Source organism: Sceloporus occidentalis, unplaced genomic scaffold, assembly GCF_023333645.1.
Source record: "Sceloporus occidentalis isolate IW3139 unplaced genomic scaffold, rSceOcc1.0.p SCAF_4, whole genome shotgun sequence".
NCBI lineage: Eukaryota > Metazoa > Chordata > Lepidosauria > Squamata > Phrynosomatidae > Sceloporus > Sceloporus occidentalis.
Window position 1 is genome coordinate 193,820,459 of NW_028316984.1, and position 27,118 is coordinate 193,847,576.

Here is a 27,118-nt window from a genome sequence, read left to right on the forward strand (position 1 = left end):
AACAAACGACAAAGAATTTATTTATGACATTTCAATTTCTCCTCCAAGGAGCTCTCTCTGTTTCATCTTCAGAGGCATATAAATAAATCTAAATATAAATAAAGGTTAATAATAATAATAATAATAATAATAATAATAATAATAATATTGTGCAGATAAAGTAAGAAGGAGAGGAAGTGGTCTGAAAAACTAATTTGTGTGCTATGGCACACAGAATCCTGCAGACAGCACAGCCTACAACTCTCAGAATCTTATAGCTCTAACAACCTGTTTTCTGTGTGGCCAGGGCATGATCAAATTTCTTAGGAAACATACAGATAGACTTCCCTTACTCTTCTTGAAACATGCTCCATCCCTGTTTTTGTTCCAGCTCACTCTTCCGGTACTCCCATTTTTCCTTCCTTGTTTGTTCTTTCTGCTCTTTGTTTCTTGCTTTGCTTTTGTTAATGGTTTTGTTTGTATGTGGGTTTTAAAATGCATTATTTCAGCTGGCCTTTGATTTGTAAAACTGAACACTGAAACTCCTGGTAGGCAGAAAAGCAGTTAAAATGCAATGGATGGATGGATGGATGGATGGATGGACGGACGGACAGACAGTTTCAGACATGAGTAGCTCCTTCCTCCAGCTACAGCAGGAATGGGCAAACTGTTACACAGAAGGCTGCACCAGCCAATTTTCAGCACTTCTGGAGCTCCAGCAGTCTGCAGCTGGGCCACTGCAACTGCCATTTTGGTGACCAGAAGGCCCCATTCACACTACAAAATAACCCGGTTTGGAAAATGGGTTATTTCCTTGCAGTTCAGACTTGAACCTATTGTACTTGGTGCAGTTTGCAGGACAGGAGCAACTGAAAAGCCCATTTAAACTGGTGCATTTGGTACCAGATTCCTTAGCAGTTCTTTTTTTAAGAACCACAACGATCCACATCTCAGATTATGGAGTTTATCACACAGCTCTCTGTGGCACGGGAATGGAACGGAAGGGTACGGAACAGGGGGGAAACATGTCTTACCACACGGGAGAATGCCGTTGATGCCACCAAAAGCACCCAATCCATTCCGGATTGTTGTTGTTAGCTGCCTTCGAGTTGACTTCGACTCATGGCAACGCGGTGAATGAGATGTCTCCACAAACCCCTATCCTCTGCCTCTTTGCTCAAGTCCTGCAGACTCAGGCCCATAGTCTCACTTATACATCAGGCATGCAGTCTTGAAAGAAGATTATTTCTTCTGCCCTCTATCTTCCTCAACAACACTGTCTTTTCTAATGAGTCGTGCTTTCTTATATATGACCAAAGTATGACAGCCCCAGTATCGTCATCTTTGCTTCCAGGGAGATTTCAGCCTTGATCTGTTCAAGAACCCATTTGTTTGTCATTTTGGCTATCCCTCAGCACCCTTCTCCAGTAACACATTTCAAATGAATTGATTTATCACAAAAAAACAGAACATTTAGACATTTTGAAGTTATTTTAGCAGGGAGGGGATGAAGGGGCTATGCACTTGAGAGGATCCCAAGTGCCACATGGCCCCTCAAGGGCCACATGCTTCCTAGAGGCCATCCATTTCCCACCCTTGAACTGGAGGAACTGGTGGTGCAGAAAACACAGAATCAGATTCCAAGTTTCAGAGCCTACAGCTTGGCACTATCCCATTTTATTGTGTGGCATATTTTCCCCCACAGACTTGCGGTGTAGACTATATTGTTTACCAAGGTTCTGAATGTTGAATAATTCCCTCCCGAAAGCAGTATTTGTTGCTTTGGACCAACAGGGGGAAAATGTCACATAAGTTAGATTTAGTTGGATATGGCCTTCAGTACAAGGCACTCCTACTACCAGAACTGAATTTATGTGTGTGAGGTAGATGCAAGAAAAATGTAAGTAGGCAGAGGAAAAGAGCACAAAAGTAGTAGGAGGGAGGAAGCCAATATCAATCTGACAAAGAAGGCAATTATGGGAATGGCCCTGAAATGGTATTTGCGGTTGCACTGCCAAAGTGAAGATTTTATTTCTGAATAGGTGAGTATTAGAATGGAGTTCAGAGATGCTGGGGTATTTTTAGAAACTCAGAGGCACAGATTCAGACTTTAATTTTAACGATATGATGCAGCCAGATGGAAGCCCTTCAGGGAAAGTAGATCAAAATCCAGATGAATGTCTCCTTAGGTGCAAACTTCACTGCTTTTATTACAACCTCAGTTTAGACATACAGACATAACTTAACAAAGCCTCCAATAGAAAGCTCCATTTTTAAAAGTCATTTTATGACTACAGGCCCTCTTCCTCCTCATCCATTGTCTATCTAGAAGTTTTTTAGTAGCATCTGTACTAGGCATATGGGGAAGGAGGGCTGGAGAAACACAGCCTTTTGGTGTTGGGCTGAAGCAGCACATTTGGGGTAAACAGTAGTTCCCAAACTTTGGTCCTCCAGGTGTTTTGGACTTCAGCTCCCAGAATCCCTGAACATAAGTCAAGCTCTCTGGGACTTCTAGGGGCTGAAGTTCAAAACACTTGGAAGACCAAAGTTTTGAAACCAACTTTTTCGTTGCTGTGTGCCTTCAAGTCATTTCTGACTTATGGTGACACTAAGACAAACCTGTCACAGGGCTTTCTTAGCAAGATTTGTTCAAAGGAGGTTTGCCATTGCCTTCTCCTGAAGCTGAGAACATGTGACTTGCCCAAGGTCACCCAGTGGGCTTCATGGCCACGCTGGGAATCGAACCCTGATCCCCAGAGTTGCAGTCCAACATTCAAACCACTACACCAAGCTGGCTAGAATACAATAAAACCTCAGTTGGAAAATAATGGAATTGTATTCTAGCTGATCCTATTGCAGGTGTATGTGCCTGCCTAGAACAGAGAAGGCCCTTTTTTGCCTCTTTGATCACAATATTGAAATGTTATGTCATTTTAATTAAAGCTATGAATGGTATCTCATTTCATACAAGCTGAGACAGTGTGATAAATTATGTTTCTTCTTGATTAACTCACAGAATCCTAGAGTTGGAAGAGTCCTCAAGGGCCATTCAGTCCAACCCCCTGCCATGCAGGAACTCACAATCAAAGTAACCAAACAAATGGCCATCCATCCGCTCTTTAAAAACCTCCAGACTCACTGAGCTATGGCTCTTCCTTGAGAAATACTGTGGTAGTAATATTAGAACCAGAATGGTTGTGGGATTCAGGCTGCGAACTGAAGGAAAACAGAACTGCTACAGTAAGCAACGCTCTATTGCTTGTTTCACTGCAACTACTGGCAAGATTCTATGGGAATTTTGTTTAATATATATATATATATATATATATATATATATATATATATATATCGCAAGCTGGCATATCTCTTAATAACTGTCAACCAAGGGGGCGGAAGAAGAGAAGTATCTGCAGCTGCAGAATTTGTAAAGCCTTGAACATTCTCATTTCCCAATCTCCTTCACAGCAATCATACAATGTCCTTAACTCTAAATTCTGACAAGCAAAATTACTGCCTTGATCACATTGACAGAAGACACACTCTTTGGCCCAGTAACAAGTACTAGGGTAGGATAGAAGGTTGATCTTGGTGCCGAGATACCTGGATCCATCAAATTATTCCACCCCACCTCTGAAACAAAGTACTTACTATTCCCCACTCAATTCCTTATTTGTACAATGGAAACAATATTGAACCATCTTACAGAGAAAATAACAGCTTACTTTAAGAAACATCGGCAAGCATATCTTTAGACCTGTTTGCCTACACTGTTTACCATAAAGAAGGGATTGTATTTGATCTCACTCCTTGATAGCCTTCTAAAGAAAACTACACTTCTTAGTATTCATTAGGAAAAGGGTCACAATGATTAAACAAGGGAGCTGGGTATGTTTTGCCTGGAGAGGAGAAGGTGAAGAGGTGACATGAGAGCCCTGTTTAAATACTTGAAGGGATGTCATGTTGAGGAGGGAGCTAGCTTGTTTTCTGCTGTTCCAGAGACTAGAAGGTGGAACAATGGATGCAAGCTCCAGGAAAAGAGATTCCACCTCAACATTAGGAGGAACTTCCTGACAGTAAGGGTTGTTCGACAGTGGAACAAACTCCCTCGGAGTGTGGAGAAGTCTCCTTTCTTAGAAGTCTTCAAATAGAGGTTGGAAGGCCATCTGTTGAGGATGCTTTGATTTAGATTTCCTGCATGGCAGGGGATTGGACCGGATGGCCCTTGTGGTCTCTTCCAACTCTATGATTTTATGAAATACGATAACACATATTCACCTACCTGAAACCTTTAAGAAAACTTTCAAACCATTCAACCAGTCTGCATCAAGATGGCACATGATGAGATGTACTATTAAGATGGGTGCTGTTGAACAAGATCACCCTTTAGGACACATGTGCCTAGCCCCAAGTGCCCAATTCTCTTCTCTGACATGAGAAGTTAATTCAGTGGCAACCAGAGGAATCATGGACTGCCTTCCTGGACAAGCTCTGTTGTGACAAGTCAGAAGAGAGCTCCAAGTGGAGACTGCAGTGCAGAGTGGTTATAGGACAAGGCAGGAAGGGCATGTCTTGGGTGGGAGGTTTCCAAGAGGATCAGGGGAAACAGCCTGTCTTTTCTTTGATTCAGTAAGTGGCCATGCACATTGATGAAACTGTATTAACAATAGCAGCAATGCAACAAAATTCCAATATGCAACAAAATTCCACAACTGCCACTATGAAATACCTTTGACATTATCTCTTATGGGCTGTCATATGAAATCTGCTCAGAGGACACACCATAGACTTAAAGTGTGTACTGGAAATCACTGAAGAGCACAGATGTTCAAATACTGTGATGTTCTTACATTAACATTAAGGGTATTTACTAATGTAATATGAAAAGGAAGCCATCCTGGATGAGAGTTCATAAAATCAAAGCATACCATCACATGAGAACAACTGTTTCATCTTACCTCCGGACTCCAGGCCGATGAGCTGTCAGTAGCATCATTCCCTTCAAATCCTTGATTACTGAAAGCTGTCTCCATTTCTAAGCTCCCTTCAGTTTCTTGCCGGCTGAGGCTTGGCAGCGTACTAACCTCCATATCAGGATCTTTGGGTTGCCCAGAGCCTCTGCTTTCTGATGCAGTTCTTGAATCGAATGATAGATGGTCATCTTCATGATAAGAGAGGTTGTCTTGGTAACTCAATTGGCTGAATCCATCCAGATCTAACACATTTCAAGGACCGGGGGGGAAATAACATTTTTGGAAAGGGGATTAATATCAGCAATTGTGTTGCGCATGTTATAATCCATTTCAGTTCTGGGTCTGAAAGTGATAACTATGGCCTGTTACAGACTACCAAAATAAAGCCTGCTTTGGGTCTCTTTGGCGGTATGCTGTTTAAATGATGCATGGGTCCTACGAGTCTGGAGGTTGCGCCAAAGCCACACTCCATTCCTAAGCACTGGAGTGCAGCTTTGGTGCAGCTTCTGAATTCTTTGGATGCATGCATCATTTAAACAGCATACCTCCAAAGAGACACGAAGCAGCTTTATTTTGGCAGTCTGTAACAGGCCAAAGTGTGTGACAGACTTATGAATTCCTTGAGTTTTGAAAACATTATGTAAAGATGCCCTGTTCCAAACACATGGCACAAAATGGGCCAGACAAGATGCTTTTCAGAATCCTAAAGGCTTCTTCTTATATAACCAGTGGTGATCTGTGATTTCCATATCAGCAGGGTAATAAATCCACTCCAGATGCTGAAGGATCTTTCTGAAGTGCTCAACCCTATCTCCCAAAACTGGCTCAGCATTTCACATTTAAATTTCACATTGAAACCCAGAGCTGGGCCTTCACCCTACCAATGTGGAAGCCATCAATCACCACTAGATATTCCATTTAAGCTGTAAACCTGTGCCTTTATTTTGAAGTGAATAGTGCATATGGCAATGAGATGTTTGTAAACCTAATATCATATATAAATGAAGGCCCACATAGGCTGCATCTGCACTGAAAAATTAATGCAATTTGACACCTCTTTAATTGCAATGGCTCAGTGCATTTATTTAGCCTTCTGTTAGAGATATTTAGCCTTCTGTCTGAGAGCTCTGGTGCCATAATAAACTACAAATCCCAGGGTTCCATAGCATTGGGCCATGGTGGTTAAAGTGGTGTCAAACTGTATCATGTCTACAGTGCAGTGCAGTTTCTATGTACATTTCAGTGTCTCAAGGCAGTGAAATTACCTTTACCACACCCTTGTGGATGGTAACATGCTGTTTCTTTAAATAACTTTTTGCAACCCTGATGCATTCCCAATGCACTGGACTACACCATTCATTATCCGCAGCCAATAGTCAATGAAAGACCCCAGGTTGAGGAAAGCTGTTCTAAATCAGTGTTTATTCATCTTTGGCCTTCCAGATGTTTTGGACTGCAAATTCCAGAATTCCTGATCATTAGCCATGCCACCTGGGACTTCGGGGGCTTGGAGCCCAAAATATCTGGAGAGCTAAAGGCTGAGAACTTCTGCCATTTCAGCAACACACAGGAACATCCCTTTATCTGACCGAGAAAAAAACAGAGATAGCAGGGAAACCTGAAGACAAAATAAACCAATGAATGGTAATTGAAATAACCCTCTCCATAAACAAAATGCTTTAGGGATGTTCAGGTATTTATGAATTTTTCTAAGACTTTTCAGGTGGGCTCAGGTTTGTAGACTACAAGCCTTAATGAAATCAATGTATCTTATAATTTGGTTCTAGGTATGCTAGTGAATTCAACCAGACTTCCTTCCAACGAAATGGGCACCATGGCTTGCAATTATGTAGCTCAGTTCTAAGTAAAGTCAGCCCTCTACGTTTGTGACTTTGACTTTTGTGAATGTGATTATTCACAGATTTGATTAGTGTGTTCCCTCTAAGAATCTCCAGACCCTCAAGTGATTCTGTGGTCAACGTCCACCCAAAGCTGTGCTGGAGGACCTAGAGATTCCTAGAAAGAACACTACTCTAGGCATTTGTAGGTCCTCCAACATAATTTCATGGTCACCTTTGGACAGATGTTGACCATAGAATTACCTTGGAGGACTCAGAGATTCCTAGAGAGGTGTTCTCTCAGGTAATAAGTGCTATTTTATCTGTGGATTTTCCACTTTCACAGGGGTCCTGTGACCCTAACCCAGAGAATGTGGAAGGTCCACTGTACTTTTTCTCAGAACAGGTGGATGTCTATAGGATTTTCACCTAACAAGTGACTGCGCATAGGATTGTAGCAATAATCTCATTCTGCTGCACCCCAATCTGATGGCTCTGAGCTCCAGTGAAACTGAAAGCGAGCACAACAGATTGCAGCTTTAAATTAGCAAGTACGTGTTTGATTTACATTTGCAACACATAACAGCAGTGGGCAGGAAGACAGGTTTTTTAGTTTAAAATAAATAAATGAAATGTTTCAAGTTTCCAGAATAGAAGTGGTTTTATAGTGAGAAGTTACATTACACACATCCCACACATAGTTTCACCGCCTGCCACTCCATATACTCTATGCCTTATAGATTTGCAGCCAGCATAAAATCCAAAGTCTGGGGGGAATTCTTTTTGGTTCCAAGAATTCTGCAGCTTGTGTGGCCACTGGCAACACTGGCTGCAAATTTCTGGAAGCACTAGTCTTAATCTAAGCTCTGATCATATATATGTTTCAGAATACATGAGTCTACTAAGAAATACAATTCAAGGGATCCAAGTGGGTGGCTAAAGGTGCAATCCTATACCCACTTACCTGGGACTAAGCATCACCGAAATAAAGGGGACTTACTTTTGAGCAGAAATATCTAGGGCTGCATCTGCATTGCAGAAAGAATAAAGTTTAACACCATTTTAACTGCCTTGGCTCAATGCTATGGAGTCCTGGAATTTGTAGTTTGTTGTGGCACCAGAACTCTCTGACAGAGAAGCCTAAATATTTCACAAAACTACAGATTCCTGAATCCCACAGCATTGAGCCATGGCAGTTAACATGGTATCAAACTGCATTATTTCTGCAGTGTAGCTGTAAGATTACAATGCCAGCTCTGAAAGCCAGAGCAGTTTTTCTTTTTTTAATGTTCTGAACATTACCAGTGATGTATTCAAGTCCTTTACTCCAAGTCTCAAGTCAAGTCTCTACCTTTTAGTCTCAAGTCCCATTGCCTAACATATTTGCTGTTCTCTTCCAAGATACCTTCCAAGTGACCCATGCACTGGGGGGAGATCTTCCCTGCTGCTTGAAGTGAAAGACACCAGCAAGTCAGTGTGTCATTAATTGTCAAGATGAGTCACTGAAGGAACTTACATCCAACATGAGTATGAGTCAATCAACTAAAGTCTACATTACTGTAATGAGTTCCTTAATGAGAAATTCAGATACAATGTTATAACTTTCTTGAAGGATTCCCCTGATGCTACACAGCCACAGAGATGTACTGAGGTATCTCTTGTGCTTATCTTATAGTATAACAATATAAATTGACAACGAAGAGGAAAATAGATGACAATTGCATCAACTACTGCTGTTGTCCACCCAAGTCAGATAAAACCTCTCATGAAGAGATCATGCCTGTCCATCGAGACTAAATGCAGCATCAGTGCAAGTCATGGGAAGATATGTCTGCACACAGGGAGCCTGGATTAGATTTCTACCTGTACTGCTCAGAACCTTCAGTCCAGACAAATCAAGCACATTTCTGTTTCTTTTGTAATTTCCTTTGAAGAAACAGAAAGTGACTCTTCCCCTGTTATGGGTGTGTGGCATTCTCAAGGCAAACCATTTCTCTTTTTCTGTTTTCAGACAAAGCTGATTAATACCTTCGCATTCAGAGACCTCTGAGCTGTACTCTTCATGGTTAGACAGCAAGCGATTGAATTTTGGCCTGCGTTCTAAACCCGCTTGGGTTCCTTTCTCGGAAACTCCTGACCGAAAGCTCTGTGAACGTGAAACAGAGATCTCGAACTGCTTAATCACCTCATCATCGCTGTCTGAGGACGTTGTTAGGTCTTCATCCTCCCCATAGCTGTTCACTGGGAGAAAAGAATACACACATACATGAGCTTTTGCCAGCTCCTTGAAGAGAACATGGTCAAAACCACATGTTAGCAGGCCAGGGAATGGTTTTCAGAAAATACACAGAACAAAACATGAGCCTGCTGGGTCTTCCAATGACACTTTTTCATCCCAAACTTCTTATCTTCTTGGTGATCTCTTAATTGAATCAACAAATAGTTCACGTTTCTTTCATTTCCCCATCCTTTTGATCAGGAATCCATTTTTACTCCTTTTGATCCATGAATAGAGGATGTTTGTGGTGAGTTTACTACTTGTTAGATTTCAGTTTTATTTTTATTTATTTTTTTTAATTGCGTTGGTAGATTTTGGTTAATTTTGTTCTGTGAGCTCTAGGAGAAAGGCAGCACATGGATGGATGGATGGACGGATGGATTTTTCCTAATGTTGCTGAACAGACTTGAAAATCTCAAGCATTATCAGAAAACATAAATGCCTCTGACACATTTTAGCCAACCAGCTTCTGATCTTGAAGGGAAACAAAAAGAGAAAGAGTAGAGTATACCCTGAAGGTGAGCAATGAAACCTGGTTTGACATTGAAATGACATGTAATGCAAAACTGCAAACTGAAAATGGGGTCACGTTTGTGCTTCATCCTCACCATTTCTGCAAGCCAACCTGGATGGATGGATGGATGGATGGATGGATGGATGGATGGATGGATGGACGGACAGACGGATGGATGGATGGCAGACAGATAAGCACAGAATCACAGAAGCAGATAGGCAATTTTAACTATTGCATGGTTCAGGCATTTACCAATTCATTTATCACTCTGTTATTAATCATTCTTATAAGCTTTTAAATCTCAAGAAGGTTTCTTGAGGTAGGTTTCTTGATCAACAACAGCTAACCTATACCATGCACATCCAACTTAGGCTACAAACCAAGAGAACTGTCTTCCTACCCAAACAAGGAACCAGTGTCTTAAAACCCAGGGCAATGGCGGTATTTCCAGATGAGTCCCATAACTGAAGTTCTATTTACCCTTTCCCCATGCTGTGGATGCATATTACAAAATTCTGGCATGAAAATACCACAAAAAGCAAAATAAAAATTAGTCGAATTCAGTTTTTTAAAACCTTGTGCACTTCAGATGCTGACTGAGTAGATCCATAAGATCCTGACTGGTATCAGGGAGAAGGCAATCTTATAACATTTCTATAACCCAACTAAAAAAAAAAAAAAGGCATGATAGCAGATAGGTCTTAATTTCCCTTTTCATACATGTAGAGTTTGCTGAAAAGCTCCTGCCAGATCTCTGTTCCTTGATTCTCATGGGTAAGCAATACAAAATAGTAACACACTTGACAGCTGGCATGTTTATATTCTCAAACACTCTTGCTTGCTCTCCCCCTCCTACACACACATCAACTGTCCTTCACACCCACTGCTCCCCCAATCCGGTGAGTTCCCAGAGGAAAGCTTCCTTCTGTTCTATTGCCACCTCCCTGCCCAATACAGATGGCAAGGAAAACTGAGATGCAGCACAGTACTATAATGGTCTGATCACTACAGTTGGAGGAAATTAGTGAATATTTGGGAGAATCCAGTACCAATGTGGTTCTCATATTGTGTAACTTCTCAATGCATACCCTTTCCAAAAACTAAATCCAATATGTAGTTTCAACTAGAGTAGACCCCTTAAATAAACAGGATTTATATAAGTATTCTTTTGGGGTTTTGTACTACAACTCTCATAACCTCTGATCAATTGCCGTACTGGCTTGAATTTTTTGTTTCATCCCACAAGGCTCTACCTGCCATTTGGCCAGCAAATAACAGGTACAGTTTTGCCAACAGACTCACAAATTTAAAAGGAGCCTGTGTATTTCAGATCACCTTTATTTAGTATAACTTAATGCTGAGGCACTAGGTAACTATGGGCCTGAACAGACAGGCCACAATAAAGCTGCTTCGGGTCACATTGGGGGTGTGCTGTTTAAATGCTGCATGCGTCCTGAGAGGCTGGAAGCTGCATCAAAGCCATACTCCAGTCCTAAGGACTGGAACACAGCTTTCACGCAGCTTCTGACCTCTTAAGATGTATGTGTCATTTAAATAGCATACCTCCAAAGTGACCTGAAGCAGCTTTATTTTGGCCTGTCTGTTCAGGCCCTATAAATTTTTAAAGGGTAGAAGACAAGAGATTAGCAGTAAAGAGCACACTCAAATGTATTACTAACTTACAGTTTTCAAAATCTTCTAGGAGAGGCCATGATATAAATGATGTAAGTATGCAGCATCTTGCAAATGTTATTATTATTATTATTATTAACCTTTATTTATAAAGCGCTGTAAATTTACACAGCGCTGTACATGCAATCTTTTTAATTAAACAGTTCCCTGCCCTCAGGCTTACAATCTAGAAAGACACGACACAAAAGGAGAAGGGAGTGGTGGTGGGGAAGGGGCCTTTCTAGTAGGATAATACATATAAAATACATAGCAATACAGGAAATGATTCAATAAAACAGACAACAAAAGAGCATCAAATAGCAAGTGACAATTATGCAATGCCTGGGAACGCTTGTCTGAACAAGATGGTCTTCAGCTCCGTTTTGAAGCTGGTTAAAGAAGTGATGGCTCTTGTTCATGGGAGAAGAAGGTTCCAGGAGTGAAGGGCAGCGAGTGAAATGGGGCGAATCTGAGATGGGGCAGAGGAAATCCTGGGCTGGGACATATTGGCCATCCTTACAGGGTTTATGAGGTCCTTTGTATAACTGGGACAAAGGCAGGCAGGCAGGCAAACTATGTCAGTTCATTTCCAGATCTAAGAAATATTTTCATGCTTCTCTTTAGCTCCATTTGGAAAAGTTATATTGGTGCTGCAGCCACATGCCTAAGTTTTTGCTTTCACTGAGTAAAACCTCTGTTTCATCCACATCCTCCAACTACCTGGCATGACTCTCCAATATGCTCATCTAAATCTGCACAAATTACTCAAGCATGGCAGAGAAGTGGCCTACCAAATCTTTTTCCTGGTGAAAACTGCTCTTCTACAAAACTTGTGCTAACATCAGAGTTAAGGCCACATTATATTAAAACACTATTTTGAACACTGGGTTAATTAAGGTTATAATTCACATCAGAATTGTGTTATACATCTGAATTAGTCATGCTGCTTTCAAGACTAACATCAGACATTTGTTTTTGGTACACATGTACTGGAACATGTTGACTATTAAACAGAGCTGAATGGGGACAGATACGCAGACTATGGAGATTATCGCACACCCTTTAAACCACAATTACAGTCATAAAATAGAGCCTTTGGCAATACTTGTTACACGACATCACCTCCCACCCCTAGCTGCTGTGTCTCCCAAGCATGGTTAGAGAGTTCCTTTTCATTGATGAGGAAAACCCATCAATAAGATCCCAGTCACACAGCAGTCCTATTAGTCCTCAGGTTTGAAACATTGCTGCTGCAGCAGTTACAGCATTACACAGTCTCATCCTCTCCCCCCTTCCCTTGCTATCCCCAAGCAGACTGATTTCCTTTAATTTTTTCTATATATTTTTTTTTAACTTACAGTATATACTCGACTATAAGTCAACCTCATGAATAAACTGAGGGCAGGTTTGGGGGCCAAAATTAAGGATTTTGATATAACCTGAGTATAAGTCAAGGGTAAAACTTAGGGGCATACAACAAAGGATATAAAGGATGAAGGAAAGGGAAGTGATGCCAAAGAATGCCACTATTTTCCCACCCAGGCATTCAAAAATACCATAAGTGGAGAGAGTAGATGGGGTCAGTGTTTCTTTTAGTTTCCTTGTACCTAAGGTCTAGACTTTCACCACTCTACTCAGAGAAGGATTAAGCTCTCGCCTTTGGCCGCTCTACTAAGAGAAGGAGATGGTTTCTATTTTGCTAAGAGTTAAGGTACACTACTTACATTGACCCATGGATAAGTCACTCAGGTTTTTTAGACTGATTTTTGACTAAAATTTCTAGACTTGTACATGAGTATATACATCAAATCATATAGCATAACTCTGCAATTGCACTGAAAAGTAAAAACTAAAAATAAAATTCAAAAAACCTGAAAGGCATGCAGGGTAAGGCACAGAGTAGGGAGGTGAGGTTAAGGAGGAGTGCAGGAGAGATTGCAAATGACAGAAGCAGCCCCAATCATGCAAATGGAGAGAAGTGGAATAATAGCTGTTCTCAAGCTGGTTATATTTGTTTTCTTATGACCAGCGCAACTGCAGTGAGATTGGTCATGTGATAATGACCATGGTCTGTCCAGAAGAACCCAAAGCATTTTTTGCAAGATACATAACTTAAGTCTAATCTGTATCCCAAGTCATATAACACTGGTTGCCCAAAGCAGCACAAATGTGAAATATTGACCTATAATGAAGCTGCTGTATACAGAGTCAGACCTCTGCTCAAGTTCCCAAGAGAAAATTCATGACTTCCCTGCCCAGCTAACTAATATCTTTTTTAACTGGAGATGTTATGGATTGAACCTGAGCCTACCACTGAGCCACATCCCCTTTCCTTCAGTCTGTAAAACCAAAATAAGTGGGCTTCAGTAGTGTACATTTAAAATAAGCCACCTTGAGTCCCAGATTTGGGAGAAAGTTGGGGTAGAGTCAGCCCTCCATATCCACAGATTCAAGCATCTGTGGTTTGAAGATATTTTAAAAATATATACATTCCAAAAAGCAAAGTTTGATTTTGCCATTTTATATAAGGGACACCATTTTACCATGTCATTGTATTTAATGGGACATGAGCATCCACAGATGTTGTTATCCACAGGGGGACCTGGAACCAAACTTCAGCAGATACCAAGGGCCCAATGTACAAATAAAGAAGCAAAGGAGATGAAGAGGAAAAAGCAGCAGCAGGAACTCCAACAATCTTTTCCAAGGACAAATAAGTAAAGCAATTTCACAGTTGTGTGTGGAAGGGTAAGTGGTACTCCAACATTCCCCACACTCCTTACAAATGACAGCCTTTTGTGAGGTTGCTTAACTATCCAGAGTGATCCTATTTATTTTAATGGGCAAATGTACAGTTTTTTTATGAATGGATTCAACCATCCATGCCCTGAAAATATTCAAAGAAATATAAAATCCAAAAAGCAAAGATTGATTTTGTCATTATTTATTTTGCCATTTCATATTTTATATTTGGGACACCATTTCACTATGCCATTGTATTTAACAGGACTTGAGCATCCATGGATTGTGGCATCCACAGGGAATCATGGAACCAATCCAAGCAGATACCAAGACTCCACTGTATTCTTTTATTTTATATATTTATAAACCCCAGATCTCAGGGCCTAGCATCTCTTCTTAGGGCAAAGGGGTGAATCCCAGGAAGAGAGTGTTGCCTTGGAAAGACATCACTGTGTAATCTCACCAGAAGCCTGATGCCTCAGGTTTTGGCCCTGAACTCTCAGGGGTTAGGGTACTCCTGACCCTATTATAATCTGTCTCTCTTTTATCATGAAACTTAAGGCAGTGTTCAAGGGACTGTGACACACTGACCAGATCTTGTACCTACATACTCCCTGCAATGTAGCTGCCTCATTCAACCCATTAGCTGGGAGAAAACAGTATTTATCTGAGATGTGAAAATTCAACACATTTCAGTGTAATCTGAATACGGCCATTAGTTGGCATGGCTCCAATCTTACAATCACAAGGAAACCTTCAATTTTGCCATTGTAACACCACCAGCCTTTCCCTCATGTATATCCGGCTCATTTATATTTCAGCAACAAGAATACTGTACAATGTCAGGCTGAGAAGACAGGAGGGCTCTTTATTCAAATACATCACACTGAAAGTACAGATAACTGGGGGGATGAAACTTTGATGCTAATCTAAACCATTCAAGGTGAAGTGCCTATTCATTTTCCCCCTTTTTATTCAAACTATTATCTCCTCCGTTTCAAATGCCAAATGTAGCCAGCTGTCAACAGAACACTTTCCTTTGTTCGCAGCAAGCAAGTAAACATTTGCCTCTTGAAATTCTACCAGAAAGAATACTTTCTCTAAGCAGAATTATCTGAAACGATGATAAAGGAAGAGACCCCACCTTTCTCAAACTTCATCAGACTAGCTAAACAAGAGGCAGCCATCAAGTGGAAACTGGTAGAGATTGAAAAAGTTACCAGTTGGAACAACTGTTGGAAAAAGTTGCTCGAGTCAAACATTCTCTTTATGTTCACTCTCCCATTTGTTATTAGAGTAATGAGGACTTAAGACAGTTTAGGACTATTCTGAGAGCCAGCATGTTGTATTGGTTTGAACATTGGGCTACAACTCTGGAAACCAGGATTCAAATCCCCTGTTGGCCATGGACACGCACTGAGTGGCCTTAGGCAAGTGACACTCTCATAGAATCATAGAGTTGGAAGAGGCCGCAAGGGCCATCCAGTCTAACCCTATTCTGCCATGCAGGAAATCTCAATCAAAGCAACCTTGACAGATGGCCATCCAGCCTCTGCTTAAAGACCTCCAAGGAAGGAGACTCCACTACACTCCGAGGAAGGAGTTCGTTCCACTGTCGAACAGCCCTTACTGCCAGGAAGTTCCTCCTAATGTTGAGGTGGAATCTCTTTTCCTGAAGCTTGCATCCATTGTTCTGGGTCCTGTTCTCTGGAGCAGCAGAAAACAAGCTAGATCCCTCCTCAATATGACATCCCTTCAAATATTTAAACAGGGCTATCACATCACTCCTTAACCTTCTCTTCTCCAGACTAAACATCCCCAGGTTCCTAAGTCATTCCTCATAGGGCATGGTTTCCAGACCCTTAACCATTTTAGTTGTCCTCCTTTGGACACACTCCAGTTTTTCAAAATCCTTTTTAAATTGTGGTGCCCAGAACTGGACACAATATTCCAGCTGGGGCCTCACCAGAGCAAAATAGAGTGGCACTATTACTTCCCTTGATCTAGACACTATACATCTATTCGTGCAGCCTAAAATCACATTGGCCTTTTTAGCTGCGGCATACACTGTTGGTTCATGTTCAACATGTGATCTAGAACTCCCAGATCCCTTTCACATGTACTCTTGTTCAGCCAGGTGTCACCCATCCTATATCTGTGCATTTCATTTTCCCACCCTAAGTTCAGTACCTTACATTTCTCTGTGTTGAATTTCATTTTGTTAGCTTTGGCCCAGCTTTCTAACCTATTAAGGTCATCTTGAATTTTGATCCTGTCTTCTGGGGTATTAGCTACTCCCCCTAGTTTGGTGTCATCTGCAAATTTGATAAGTATGCCCCTGATTCTGTCCTCCAAGTCATTGATAAAGATGTTGAACAGTACTGGGCCCAGGACAGAGCCCTGTGGGACCCCACTGGTCACTTCTCTCCAGGATGAAAAAGAGCCATTGTTGAGCACCCTTTGGCTTCGGCTGGTCAACCAGTTACAAATCCATGTAACAGTTGCCTTGTCTAGCCCACCTTTTACAAGCTTGTTCACAAGAATGTCATAGGAAACCATGTCAAAGGCCTTACTGAAATCAAGATATACTATATCCACAGCATTCCTTTCATCTACCAAGCTGGTAATTTTATCAAAGAAAGAGATCAGGTTTGTCTGGCATGACTTGTTTCTCTGAAACCCATGTTGACTTTTGTGATTATGGCATTGCTTTCTAGATGTTCACAGACTTTCTGTTTAATGATCTGCTCTAGAATCTTTCATGGTATATAGATGTCAGACTAACTGGGTGATAATTGTTTGGATCCTCTTTTTTTCCCTTTTTGAAGATGGGGACAACGTTTGCCCTCCTCCAGTCTGCTGGGACTTCTCCTGTTCTCCAGGATCTCAAAGATTCTGGGGCTGGATGAGGTTGGCCATTTAGATGCGCAGCAGCCCTGGCTCACGAGGACGCCACAATCATGGCTTGCCACCTTCCAATGGGCGGCACCATGATGGCGTGAGCATTGCGCAGTGCCCAAACAACGCTGGCAGGAAGTGGTGTCACTTTCCCATTTCCAGCACCACAAAAAAGAAGCCGCTCTAGGCAGCTTCTTTTTGGCAGTGCGTCATTGCCATGCCGTTTGGTGGCTGAATGTGCTGTCCGAATTTAAAACAGCATCAAAAACCAGCCTTTTCCAGCAGGCTTAACTGATGATTTTTAAATTGTGAATTTAGATGCTGAATTTAAAATAGTGGACTATTTTAACGTTTGCGTGTCTTATTTGTCCTTTTAAACTGTTGAATGTTTTAATTAATGTTGTTCATTGTTGATTTGTTCTTGTTCCCTGTCTCAATCCATGGGGAGAGACAGATAAGAAATAAATCTCAGGCGGGTTACAGACCACCTATTTGGGGAGGGCTGTACCTGCCCCTTTCCCCGGTGTATCGGGGCCTCAGCTGCCAGAACGGCAGCCACTGAGGCCCCGATCCGCCGCTTTTCAGGCTGCGGGGAAGCGGCAAAACGCCGCTTCCCCGCAGCCTGAAAAGGGGTTTCCTTGGAGCTTCAAGCCCCAAGGACACCCCGTGGCGGCGGGGAGGAGGAGAAAGGGGCCACTTGGCCCCTTTCTCCCTTGCTTCGCTGGGCGCAGCCGTCTAAAGGCTGCGCCCAGCGAAGCAAAGCAGCGCCGTGAACCAGGAAGGAGCTCCGAAACGGAGCTCCTTCTTGGTTCGCGCAAAGGGTGCCCTAGGTGCCCTGGCGCGGAGTGAGGATGTCATGTCCGCGCCGCCCCGTATAGAGGCGGCGTGGCCGTGACGTCCTCATGACGGCGGCCGTCTGGAACGGCCACCGTCATTTTTTACGCGCAAAGCGCATATTAGGGTTAGGGAGGTGCGGAAACACCGCACCTCCCTAACCCTAGTACGCGCTCTGCGCGTACTTTCATGGCGGTCTATAACCCGCCCTAGTCATAATACCTTTAACGCAGGAGAGGAAAATATCAGTTTGGATAGAACATTGCAAAGCACTTCCGCTGCTCTACAAATGTTACGCTTCTCTTTACTAGCTGATTCCACATCTCCTTTTCTTGAACTGCCATGCTTTATTTTCCTGAGAATCCTTCATCTTCAGACACTAGTTTTCCTGTCCATTCCCTCTACCCCACCCCCAAAGGAAACACATGCGCACAGAGTAAAGTCTGTGCTGAAATGAGAACATAAGGGTTCTTTGCTTCTTAATCATCAGCAATTACTAGATGGAGTGTATATTTTCTTCCGGTACTCTACTATTAGCAAAAGGGCCCTTCTGTGATCTGCCAGAAGCGCTTTTATGGCAACAAAAAGCATTCAAGTGTTGCTCTTGTTTTGTGCCAATTTATCGTTAAAAGCTTCTATTATGTTTTGGGGAGCAGGATAGGAGATGGTGCATTAAGAATGAACAAAATTGAGAAAGCAATGTTGGGGAAGGAGAAAAGGAAGAAGAAAAACACAAAGGACCAGAGAGTAGAGTGCGCTTTACTGAGCTAAAAAGAGCCAGGAAAGAATTCTTCATAATTTTGAGGAGGGGGGAAAATTCATTTATTTTATGCGACATCTCTTTGAATTTTTGTTTAACAGAACGTCACCCATCCTGCCCGCCCATCTGCTCACTCAGCTTTATTTCTAACCTCCCAGCAAGATAAACAAACTCTCTGACACCATCATTTTCACTCAGATACGGAATCATCAAGGCACAGACAGCCATGCTCTCCAGAGATTTTCATATGCTTTTTGTCAGTAAGAGGCTCTGAAGAGCTTTTAAGAGTGGGGAGTGGTAGGCAGGAGAGCATGAGCTTGTGAAGGAACAACAGCCTGCGATTTACAAGGGTAGAAATAATCCTTCTTTATGTAAGGAACAGAAAGTCAGGACACTGGATGGATATATTCATTTATCATGTCTGCAGTGGCTCTCACATCATTAGATAGAGAATCCATTCTGGATTTGTGTCTGAAATTTAAAGGAACTATCCAAAGTACTGAAGCTATTTTGAAAATAGGCTTCAGCACCTTGAGTTAAAAATTTAAAGGTCAAGCTAAAACCCGGAGGCATGGAATCACCACCCCACTGAATTGGAAAGCACCAGTTGCCTTTGTGTGTCTGATTGTATCTTATCTCTGTACCAACCCAAGGCTGCACCCAATGGCAACTTCTCTCCCATAGTAAAGAGTAGGCAGACTGTCAGTTTCACTGAGAAGCTGAAGGCTTTCACGGCCAGCATCCATAGCTTTTTGTGGGTTTTTCAGGATATATGGCTGTCTTCTCAAAGAGTTTATTCTTGATGTTTCACCTGCATTTGTGGCTGGCATCCTCAGAGAATCTCTGAGGATGCCAGACACAGATCCAGGCGAAACATCATGAATAAACCCTTCCAGAACATGGCCACATAGCCTCCCCCCCCCCCCCAAAAAAAAAACCCCACAAAAAAGCTATGTCAGTTTCACTTCTTCCCAGATTCATTTATTTTTTTGAAAATAGGATCAGGTCAAATTTTTGTCAGATTAAAATAGAAATTTCAAAATTCAGAAGAGCTGTTATCAAAACCATAAACTGAAGCCCAGTGAAATTCTCACCTGTTCTTATACCCAGAGCAAATAGGAGTTTGTGGGAAGCCTTTTCTTAAGACTGCAACATTATGGGAAAGAGAATTTAAATCTTCCCACACTTATATTGTTGTTGTCATTCTTGATTCCACCATTGCCACCCCACCATCCCACGGGCTGCTATTTAAATATGGAAAATCAAATCTTGATGATAATCTAGTTTGAACCTAATGGCGTAACCTAACTATGGACAACTGGTAATCAGTCCCTCTTCCTGGTGAACACTGGAAATTGTAGTTCTGCAAAGGGAGCTGGTAACTAACTGATTATTTTCAGCACCTTCATCAAACTACAGATACTATTTCATAACATCCTGAGATGAGTTTCCATATTTGGGAGACAATAATCTGATTTTACAGATTGGGATCAGGAGTCTCACCTGATCTTGAACTCAAGATGGAAAAAAAGTGGTGGGCCAATGCTACTCCCAAAGTTTACACTCAGAAAAGGAGAACTGTGAGAAAATGTCTGAAGGAAAGGAAGAGGCTTTGCCTTGGCAGAAGAAATAGAGATGGTGGGTGTTCCTGGAATCAGCAGCAAGTTGTCAAGAGATAAGAAAACACAAATTGAGAGAGAAGAATGAAAGGAAGCTGTCAGGAGATAGCTTGGTGTGCTATGGATACATCTATGGCGTTCAGAGAGGCACTATTTGCCTCACTTATTGCATTTTTGAGATAATAACAAATAATAAACGTCCACACTGCTAAAGCAGTATCTGAAGCTCAGACTTGTTAAGAGTTAGCAAGTTAGCAAAAGTTAGTGTGCCTATACTCACTAATCATTAGTTTGCATGTTTGCATATTTCCTGCTTGTTTGCTTTACTACACCTACTCCCCTCCTGCATCACTCTAACCTGCAGCCATTTTCTATTTCCTCTCTCAGCTCCATTAGACTATATATTATATTATGGAGAGGTATTGTAAGTAAAATTGAGAGCCAGCATAGTGTAGTATTCCAAACATTGGATATGACTCTGGAGACCAGGGTTCGAATCCTCCCTCAGCTATGGAAGCCCACAGCAAGTCACACTCTCTCAGCTTCACAGGAAGCCAAAGGCAAACCCCCTCTAAACAAATCTTGCCAAGAAAACCCCATGACAGGGTCACCTTAGGATCACCATAAGTCTGAACTAACTTGGAGGCACACAACAGTTGTAAGCGACCTTTATGTCTTTTTGCTAAGTCCTGTGTTTAGGCTGAATGTGTGTGATTGGCTGATGTTCAGCTTCTGCCTTGTCAGTTTCATTACTCTGTTTGTGAGATCCAGAAGAATCACATTTCCCAGCAAGAGCCTTGAAAACAAAGGTTCTTTTGCACATCCAACAAAAGGGTTCCATGAAACACAAAGTCTTGCCCTCTCTTCGCTCTCTTCAACACAAAGTACTGGAATGTTCATTTTGCATCACTTACAAGAGAATTAGGAAGGTATCATTTCTGTCTTCAGTTGTGACTCCAGTCCATCTTGCCAGGTTGCATGAAGATCAAGAAACATTTTGCAGCATGTTCATAGAAACACATATGATTTTTCAACGAAGTTTTTTTAAAAAATGAAATCTTCCGAAATCCCTGTTACCATGAAAACAAGTCTGATATCTAATCCTGAAGGCACAAAATAGCAATAGAAGAATGAATGATGTTTCCTCAGTTGAAGGCTCAAGAAAGAAAATTATCTAGGGTACCACACTTGCTAAGGTATTTCCATGACAGGTATGATGATAAAGTTTGATATACACATTGTAGATGTGGCTCTTGTCACCAACCAGATGGGTTCCTGCATCCTTTACAACATCATGGCAACATATTAACAGCAGCCCAGTGGCATATGAAGGGTTATTCTGTGTTCAGTATGACCCATTAGATGGTTTACAATGTAGTCTGGCAAGTTCAAGGATATAAAGATGGATGGGAACATACCCAGGTAGTAAACCTTCCAGATGAGAGCCAGCATGGTGCAGTGGTTTGAGCATTGGACTATGACTCTGGAGACCAGGGTTCAATTTCCTATTTAGCCATGGAAACCCACTGGGTGACCCTGAGCAAGTCACAGACTCTTGGCTCCAGAAAATCCTGTGATAGGGTCACTTTAAGCCAGGGGTAGGCAACCTTTTTGAGCCGGGGACCGGGTTGCTGTCCCTCAGACAACTGAGGGGCCAAAGCCAAAAAATAAATAATTAAATAATTTTTAAAAATTAAATATATAAATAAACCAGGACAAATGTAGGACAACATTTTCAAATGGAAGACACTTTTTTTTAAAAAAATGGAGGACACGCAAAAAAAAATTCTGATTTTTTAAAAAAATGTTAATATAAATGCATGTTTCTGAGGCTTCTATAGACAATTGCCCCCCAAAGGCCCTGGTGGCAATCGGCGGCAGGACCAGGCTGGGGCCGGTCCCAAGGCCTTGCTGGGCCGCATCCGGCCCGCGGGCCGCAGGTTGCCTACCCCTGCTTTAAGCTCACCATAAATCAGAAATGACTTGAAGGCACACAATAACAACAAACCTTCCAGATAGCAACATGTTTATACTGCTCTCAAATCTATTAGGATGGGAGATGGGTCATGCTTGTGCAATTCAGTTTTCTTTGTTTGTTTCTGGACAATATAACCCCAAGGATCAATTCTCCAGTTACTTTGGCTCCATACAGACAGGCCAAAATGAAGCTGCTTCGGGTCACTTTGGAGGTATGCTGTTTAAATGATGCATGTGTCCTAAGACTCCGGAAGCCACGCCAAAGCCACGCTCCAGTCCTTTGGCTTTGGCACAGCTTCCGAACTCTTAGGATGCATGCATCATTTAAACAGCATACCTCCAAAGTGACCTGAAGCAGTTTTATTTTGGCCTGTCCGATGGGACCTTTACCTGGCAAGGGTTGAAGCTCAACCCACAAAGTCCATTATCTGGCCATGGGATCTACACTCTTAGCCCTGGAATTGTTTAGGTAGAATTTCTTGTTTAGAGGCTCATTCCTAGAATGTACTGTGAGGGCATGCTAGTACTCTGAGCCCATGGGCTACAATGTTGTCCTCCACTGTAGACTACCTACTGCATTGAATCACCACCAATAAAGCTTATCTTTCACAGTTATTCAAGTTATCTTATCACAATGATGCATGTTAGCTTTCAGTATCAAATGAAGTCTTGGGAAGGCCTGGAATTGCAGCCAGTTGCAGCTCAGAACATTCAGAAATCCATTATGTCTAAGAACTTGGTGTCTGTGTGCATTTAAAATCCATCTCAGAAGAGAGACATGTTTTACAGCCCCCATCTGTTGTTTTGTTTTGTTTTTTCTCCAGCGCAGACTGAAATCCAGTCTGGAGAAAAACTGCTGCTTTCCTCTGTGAAATGCCTTAGAACAACCTTAAAATCTGCAAGGGGGCATCAGGGGATGGGCTTCTCCTATGCAACCCATTGCCATTGCAAATCAATATTTCTGTATTTCACTACATTTGGAATTCTCTGCATTTCCTATAGCAAATCTACCAGAATCATGTTTCACCACTGCATTCAGAAGGGGGAAATGAAGGGCTCAAAAATTGGTAATTTTTTATTTCAAGGTCAAAATCTGGTTTAGAAAAATTAACATTAAGTCTTTCCAAATTAGCCCAAAATGAGCTTGAGTAACTTAGTCCATCTCTAATAGAAATCCTAAGACTAGAGTGTCCAAAACATCAAGAGGATAAAAAGTTGAATGGTGACTTTTGAAGTCTGCTGTTCACAGTGCAAGCCTTGAAGCTCACCTCAGTATTAATGGACAGCATGCCAATGAGCCACATGGCACTGATGCATGCAACAGAACTGAGTGCTGGGTGCAGATCACCTTCTCACAAGTTTTAACAATTCTCAGGATGAGAGGTTTGCAGTGGCAGTTAGAGCAGGTGTATGCTTACATCTTGTATTTCTTTTAACTATTGCATGCAGTCTCTGTTCTCCACTTTTTGAGATGTCTTTGAATTCAGCTCACACACATAAGGTTGACAAAGACGTATTTGTATAAATATGAGAACAGAAATGTGCTTCTTAACGTCAATTGGCTTTTCTCTCTATTACATCCAGTAATCTTACTGACAGTAGTGCATGAGATGCATGTCTCATCTACCAAATGCACTGATGTAGCCAAATCATCTCAGATGCAAGATGTTGACAAAACAAAACTGGAGGTCCCATAGCTATTAGTAATCCATCACTTGCAGGATCCACATTCAGCAGTGATGGATCACTAACAGCTATTATTCTATTTAAAGACCTAGGGCCTTATCATACGTGAAACAGGAGCTCCAATTCAAAGCCCTTCTGAAGTGAGGGGGTAGCAGAGTCACTTTGGACCCAAGGCAATTCACGTGATGTATTATCATACCTCAGGAATGAAATTGTGGTCTCTACTTGGGCAAAGCGGAGTGAGTGCACATTGTATTACCACACCAGAGGGAGTCAATGATTCCAACTGCGCATACTCAGTGGGGCGCTGGACGCTGTCATCCTTCCCTGGCCCATTCTTAGCTGTCATCCTTCATCGGGATGAAGGAAGAGGCAGGGGATAATGGAACAGGTGGCAGGGGGTCACTGGGGGCGAGATTGGGGTGAAGGAGGAAGCAAGGGATGATGGGACAGGTGGCAGGGGATCACTGGGGTGAGATCAGGGAGAAGGAGGCAGGGGATGATGGGACAGGTCGCAGGGGGCAAGATTGGGGTGAAGGAGGAGGCAGGGGATGATGGGACAGGTTGCAGGGTGGCAGAAGGGGCGAGATCGGGGTGAAACAGGAGACAGGGGATGGTGGAACAGGTCGCAGGGGGTCACTGGGGGCGAGATCAGGGTGATCTTCCACACCAGACCAATTCGAAGTGAAATCAAAGTGAGCTTGGAAACAATTTTTGTGAATTCCCTTGTTACCCAATTCACAAAAATGAGGAGTCACTCCGAATTGACTGTGGGTCCGCCTCGGAACGACCCCCCATAGAAAGCAATCGTGTCTGATAATACATCACATTATAACGTGAATACGCATGGCTGGACCCGCAGTGTCTCCTCGTGTGATAAGGCCCCTAGTCTGTCTGGAAAATCAGTATGCAAAGGGATCTTGCAGCACCTTTGAGACTAACTGAAAGAAAGAAGTTGGTAGCATGCGCTTTCGTAGACTTGAGCTCTTTCCTCAAATGCATTTAAATGCATCTGAAGAAGTAGGCTCAAGTCTATGAAAGCTTATGCTACCAACGTCTCTCTTTCAGTTACTGTCAAAGGTGCTGCAAGATGACTTGCATGCTATTATTCTATAGTGAACATTATTTGCAAATATAGGTTGGCAAGTATATATCTCTGGGGAGACAGCAGAAGAAAAATTGTGTTTTGGGGATCATCCTAGACTGGCTGTATTGGGTTTTTTAAAGACTCCTGTGGAGACTTTTGCTTGTTTGGGGCCATGTGCGCCTCCTGAGAACATGGTCTAAGGAGGTGGGGCTTCTGCTGAGTCACTGACCTCTTTGAGATTGTAGCTAGCACCCATTAGCTCTATATAACTGCTGCCTCCATCTTAGGGGCTCATTCTCCAAATGCCAGTGGCAGGCAAGTCATGTCAGTAAAAGTTATTATAGTCACAAAGGAGTGAAAAAATAACGGCAGGGGACCTTCCTCAGAGGGCAGAAATAGGTCTAATGGTTATAAGTTATAGCAGGGTAGATTTCAGTTGACACTAAGAGTGGTTGACCATTGGAATTGACTGCAGAGGTGGTGGGGGTCTCTGCTGGATGTCTTTAAAAAGGGCCTGGACAGCTACCCACTAGGGATGCTCTAGCTGGAAGTCTTGTATTGAGCAGCGGTTTGGATTTGATGGCCCATACAGCCCCTACCAACTGAATGTCAATAACAGACAGAATTGATGAAAATCCTAGACTGGCTCCAAAAATGGCTGACTCCCACTCCATTAAATCTAATAGGTACCACACATCCTGTACTGTTATTTCACTGTGCTATATATTACCCAAACTTTGGAAAACTTACCTGGTCATGTTAACTGGGGAATTCTACATGGTGCTATCTAAAACAGTAACTTTTACAAGTTCTGGTATTGCTCTGAAGGTGCTGAGCATTGTGCAGAGTGAAAGAAATGCACCACATAACAGTATCACCAAGCCATGGGTGAAACTGGAGGTGAGCTTGATATTTTGAGTGTCTATCCCATATTACTTGCAAAACTGGGACAAGTGCCCCTGTCAAAGTAGGAGGACAATAACTTACCATCCCTGGTCTGTGGAAGCGTTTTACTCTGCTTGGAAAGGAGGTGCTCCTCTTCCTCTGGGATGGTGGGAAGAGTTTCCATAGTTTCGTAACCCTTGTAGGTTTGGCAGGCTCCATGGGAATCCAGAGAATCATCATCCAGATATTCCTCCGAGATCTGGAGGTTGCGCCTTTTCCCTTCATACCAATACGGACCCAGACTTGAAGCAGAAGATGACTCCAGTTCATCATGATAGGATGATGGAAAGTGATCAGATTCCTCACTCACCTGGCTAAAGGTGCTTTCATTGTCTGAACCTTCAGAACCATGTTCATAAGACTCATCGCTATTTTCTAAGCCTCCATCCCCTTCTTCATTTGCAGCGTGATCTGCTGTGTTTCCCATACTGGCAAAGGAAGAAGATATGGTGTCTCCTGCTTCTTGGAGAGCCTCATAGAACCGTGACATCCAGGAGGAGAGAGGCTGGAAGAAACTTGCAACATCCTGCGAGGCCATGCTTTTACACATACACCATGAACAAGAAATCTGATTGTTATAAACTCCAACTGTTCATCTTTGCCAGCATGCCAGAGTCAGATGTTTGTGAGCTACAGAATAAGCATTACAAGACATTACTATAAATCACCTGTTCATTTTAACAGCAGCCTTTGCTAACTGTAAAATATTATCCAGGAGAGAAAGGGAGATGACACAAGAAAGAAAAAGGATGCACAGTCACCACAGCAGAATGCAAATAATGCTTCCACTCATGTTTGCAACAGAATCACCAAAGTGAAAGCAAAGAATGAATGTCAATATTGCTCATAGTTGTCTAATAGGAAAGACTGAAGTGCAGTAGCAGAACACCCGCCTTTGCATGCAAAAGGTTAAAGACTCAATCCCCACCACCTCCTGGTAGGAAAGATCTCTGCCTAAAACCCTACAAGTAACTATAAACAGTATGGTGCTAGACTGACCAATGGTCTGACTTTTAAAAGGCAGTTTCCTATGTTCCCATAGAGTAGGCAAGCTACATCAAAGCCATTTCATAAATCTTTGAACCCACACCATCTGAACACCAGGTTCACTACTTCACAATCATTAGTGGTAACTTGTTATTGTTCTAGCTGTTGTCATTCTTATTTCTTAAATACTAATAAGTACATATATATTTATGCTGTTAAAACCTTCCAGGAAGAAGGAATGGGTTTCTTACAGTACCATCCCTCACAGATATGTATCGAGTGAGTCAACAAATTCACATACACTATGCCCCAGATACTCCCAAATGCTTGGAT

The 27,118-nt window shown here is 42.2% G+C and overlaps 1 protein-coding gene across 2 annotated transcripts in view; it reads right to left on the bottom strand.

Moving 5' to 3' along the window:
* Window positions 1–27,118, bottom strand: part of SYT16 (synaptotagmin 16) — a 113,165-nt gene that overhangs the window by 19,035 nt on the left and 67,012 nt on the right. The window contains exons 3-4 of one of the 2 annotated variants that reach the window (XM_089522754.1): window positions 8,816–9,028; window positions 4,935–5,191 (exon numbers count right to left, since the gene is read on the bottom strand). In XM_089522754.1, coding sequence (XP_089378880.1) covers window positions 4,935–5,191; window positions 8,816–9,028 — 470 coding nt within the window. Of the gene's footprint in view, window positions 1–4,934; window positions 5,192–8,815; window positions 9,029–25,840; window positions 26,364–27,118 lie in introns of those variants that run through there. The other variant, XM_089522755.1, reaches the window with a different exon arrangement.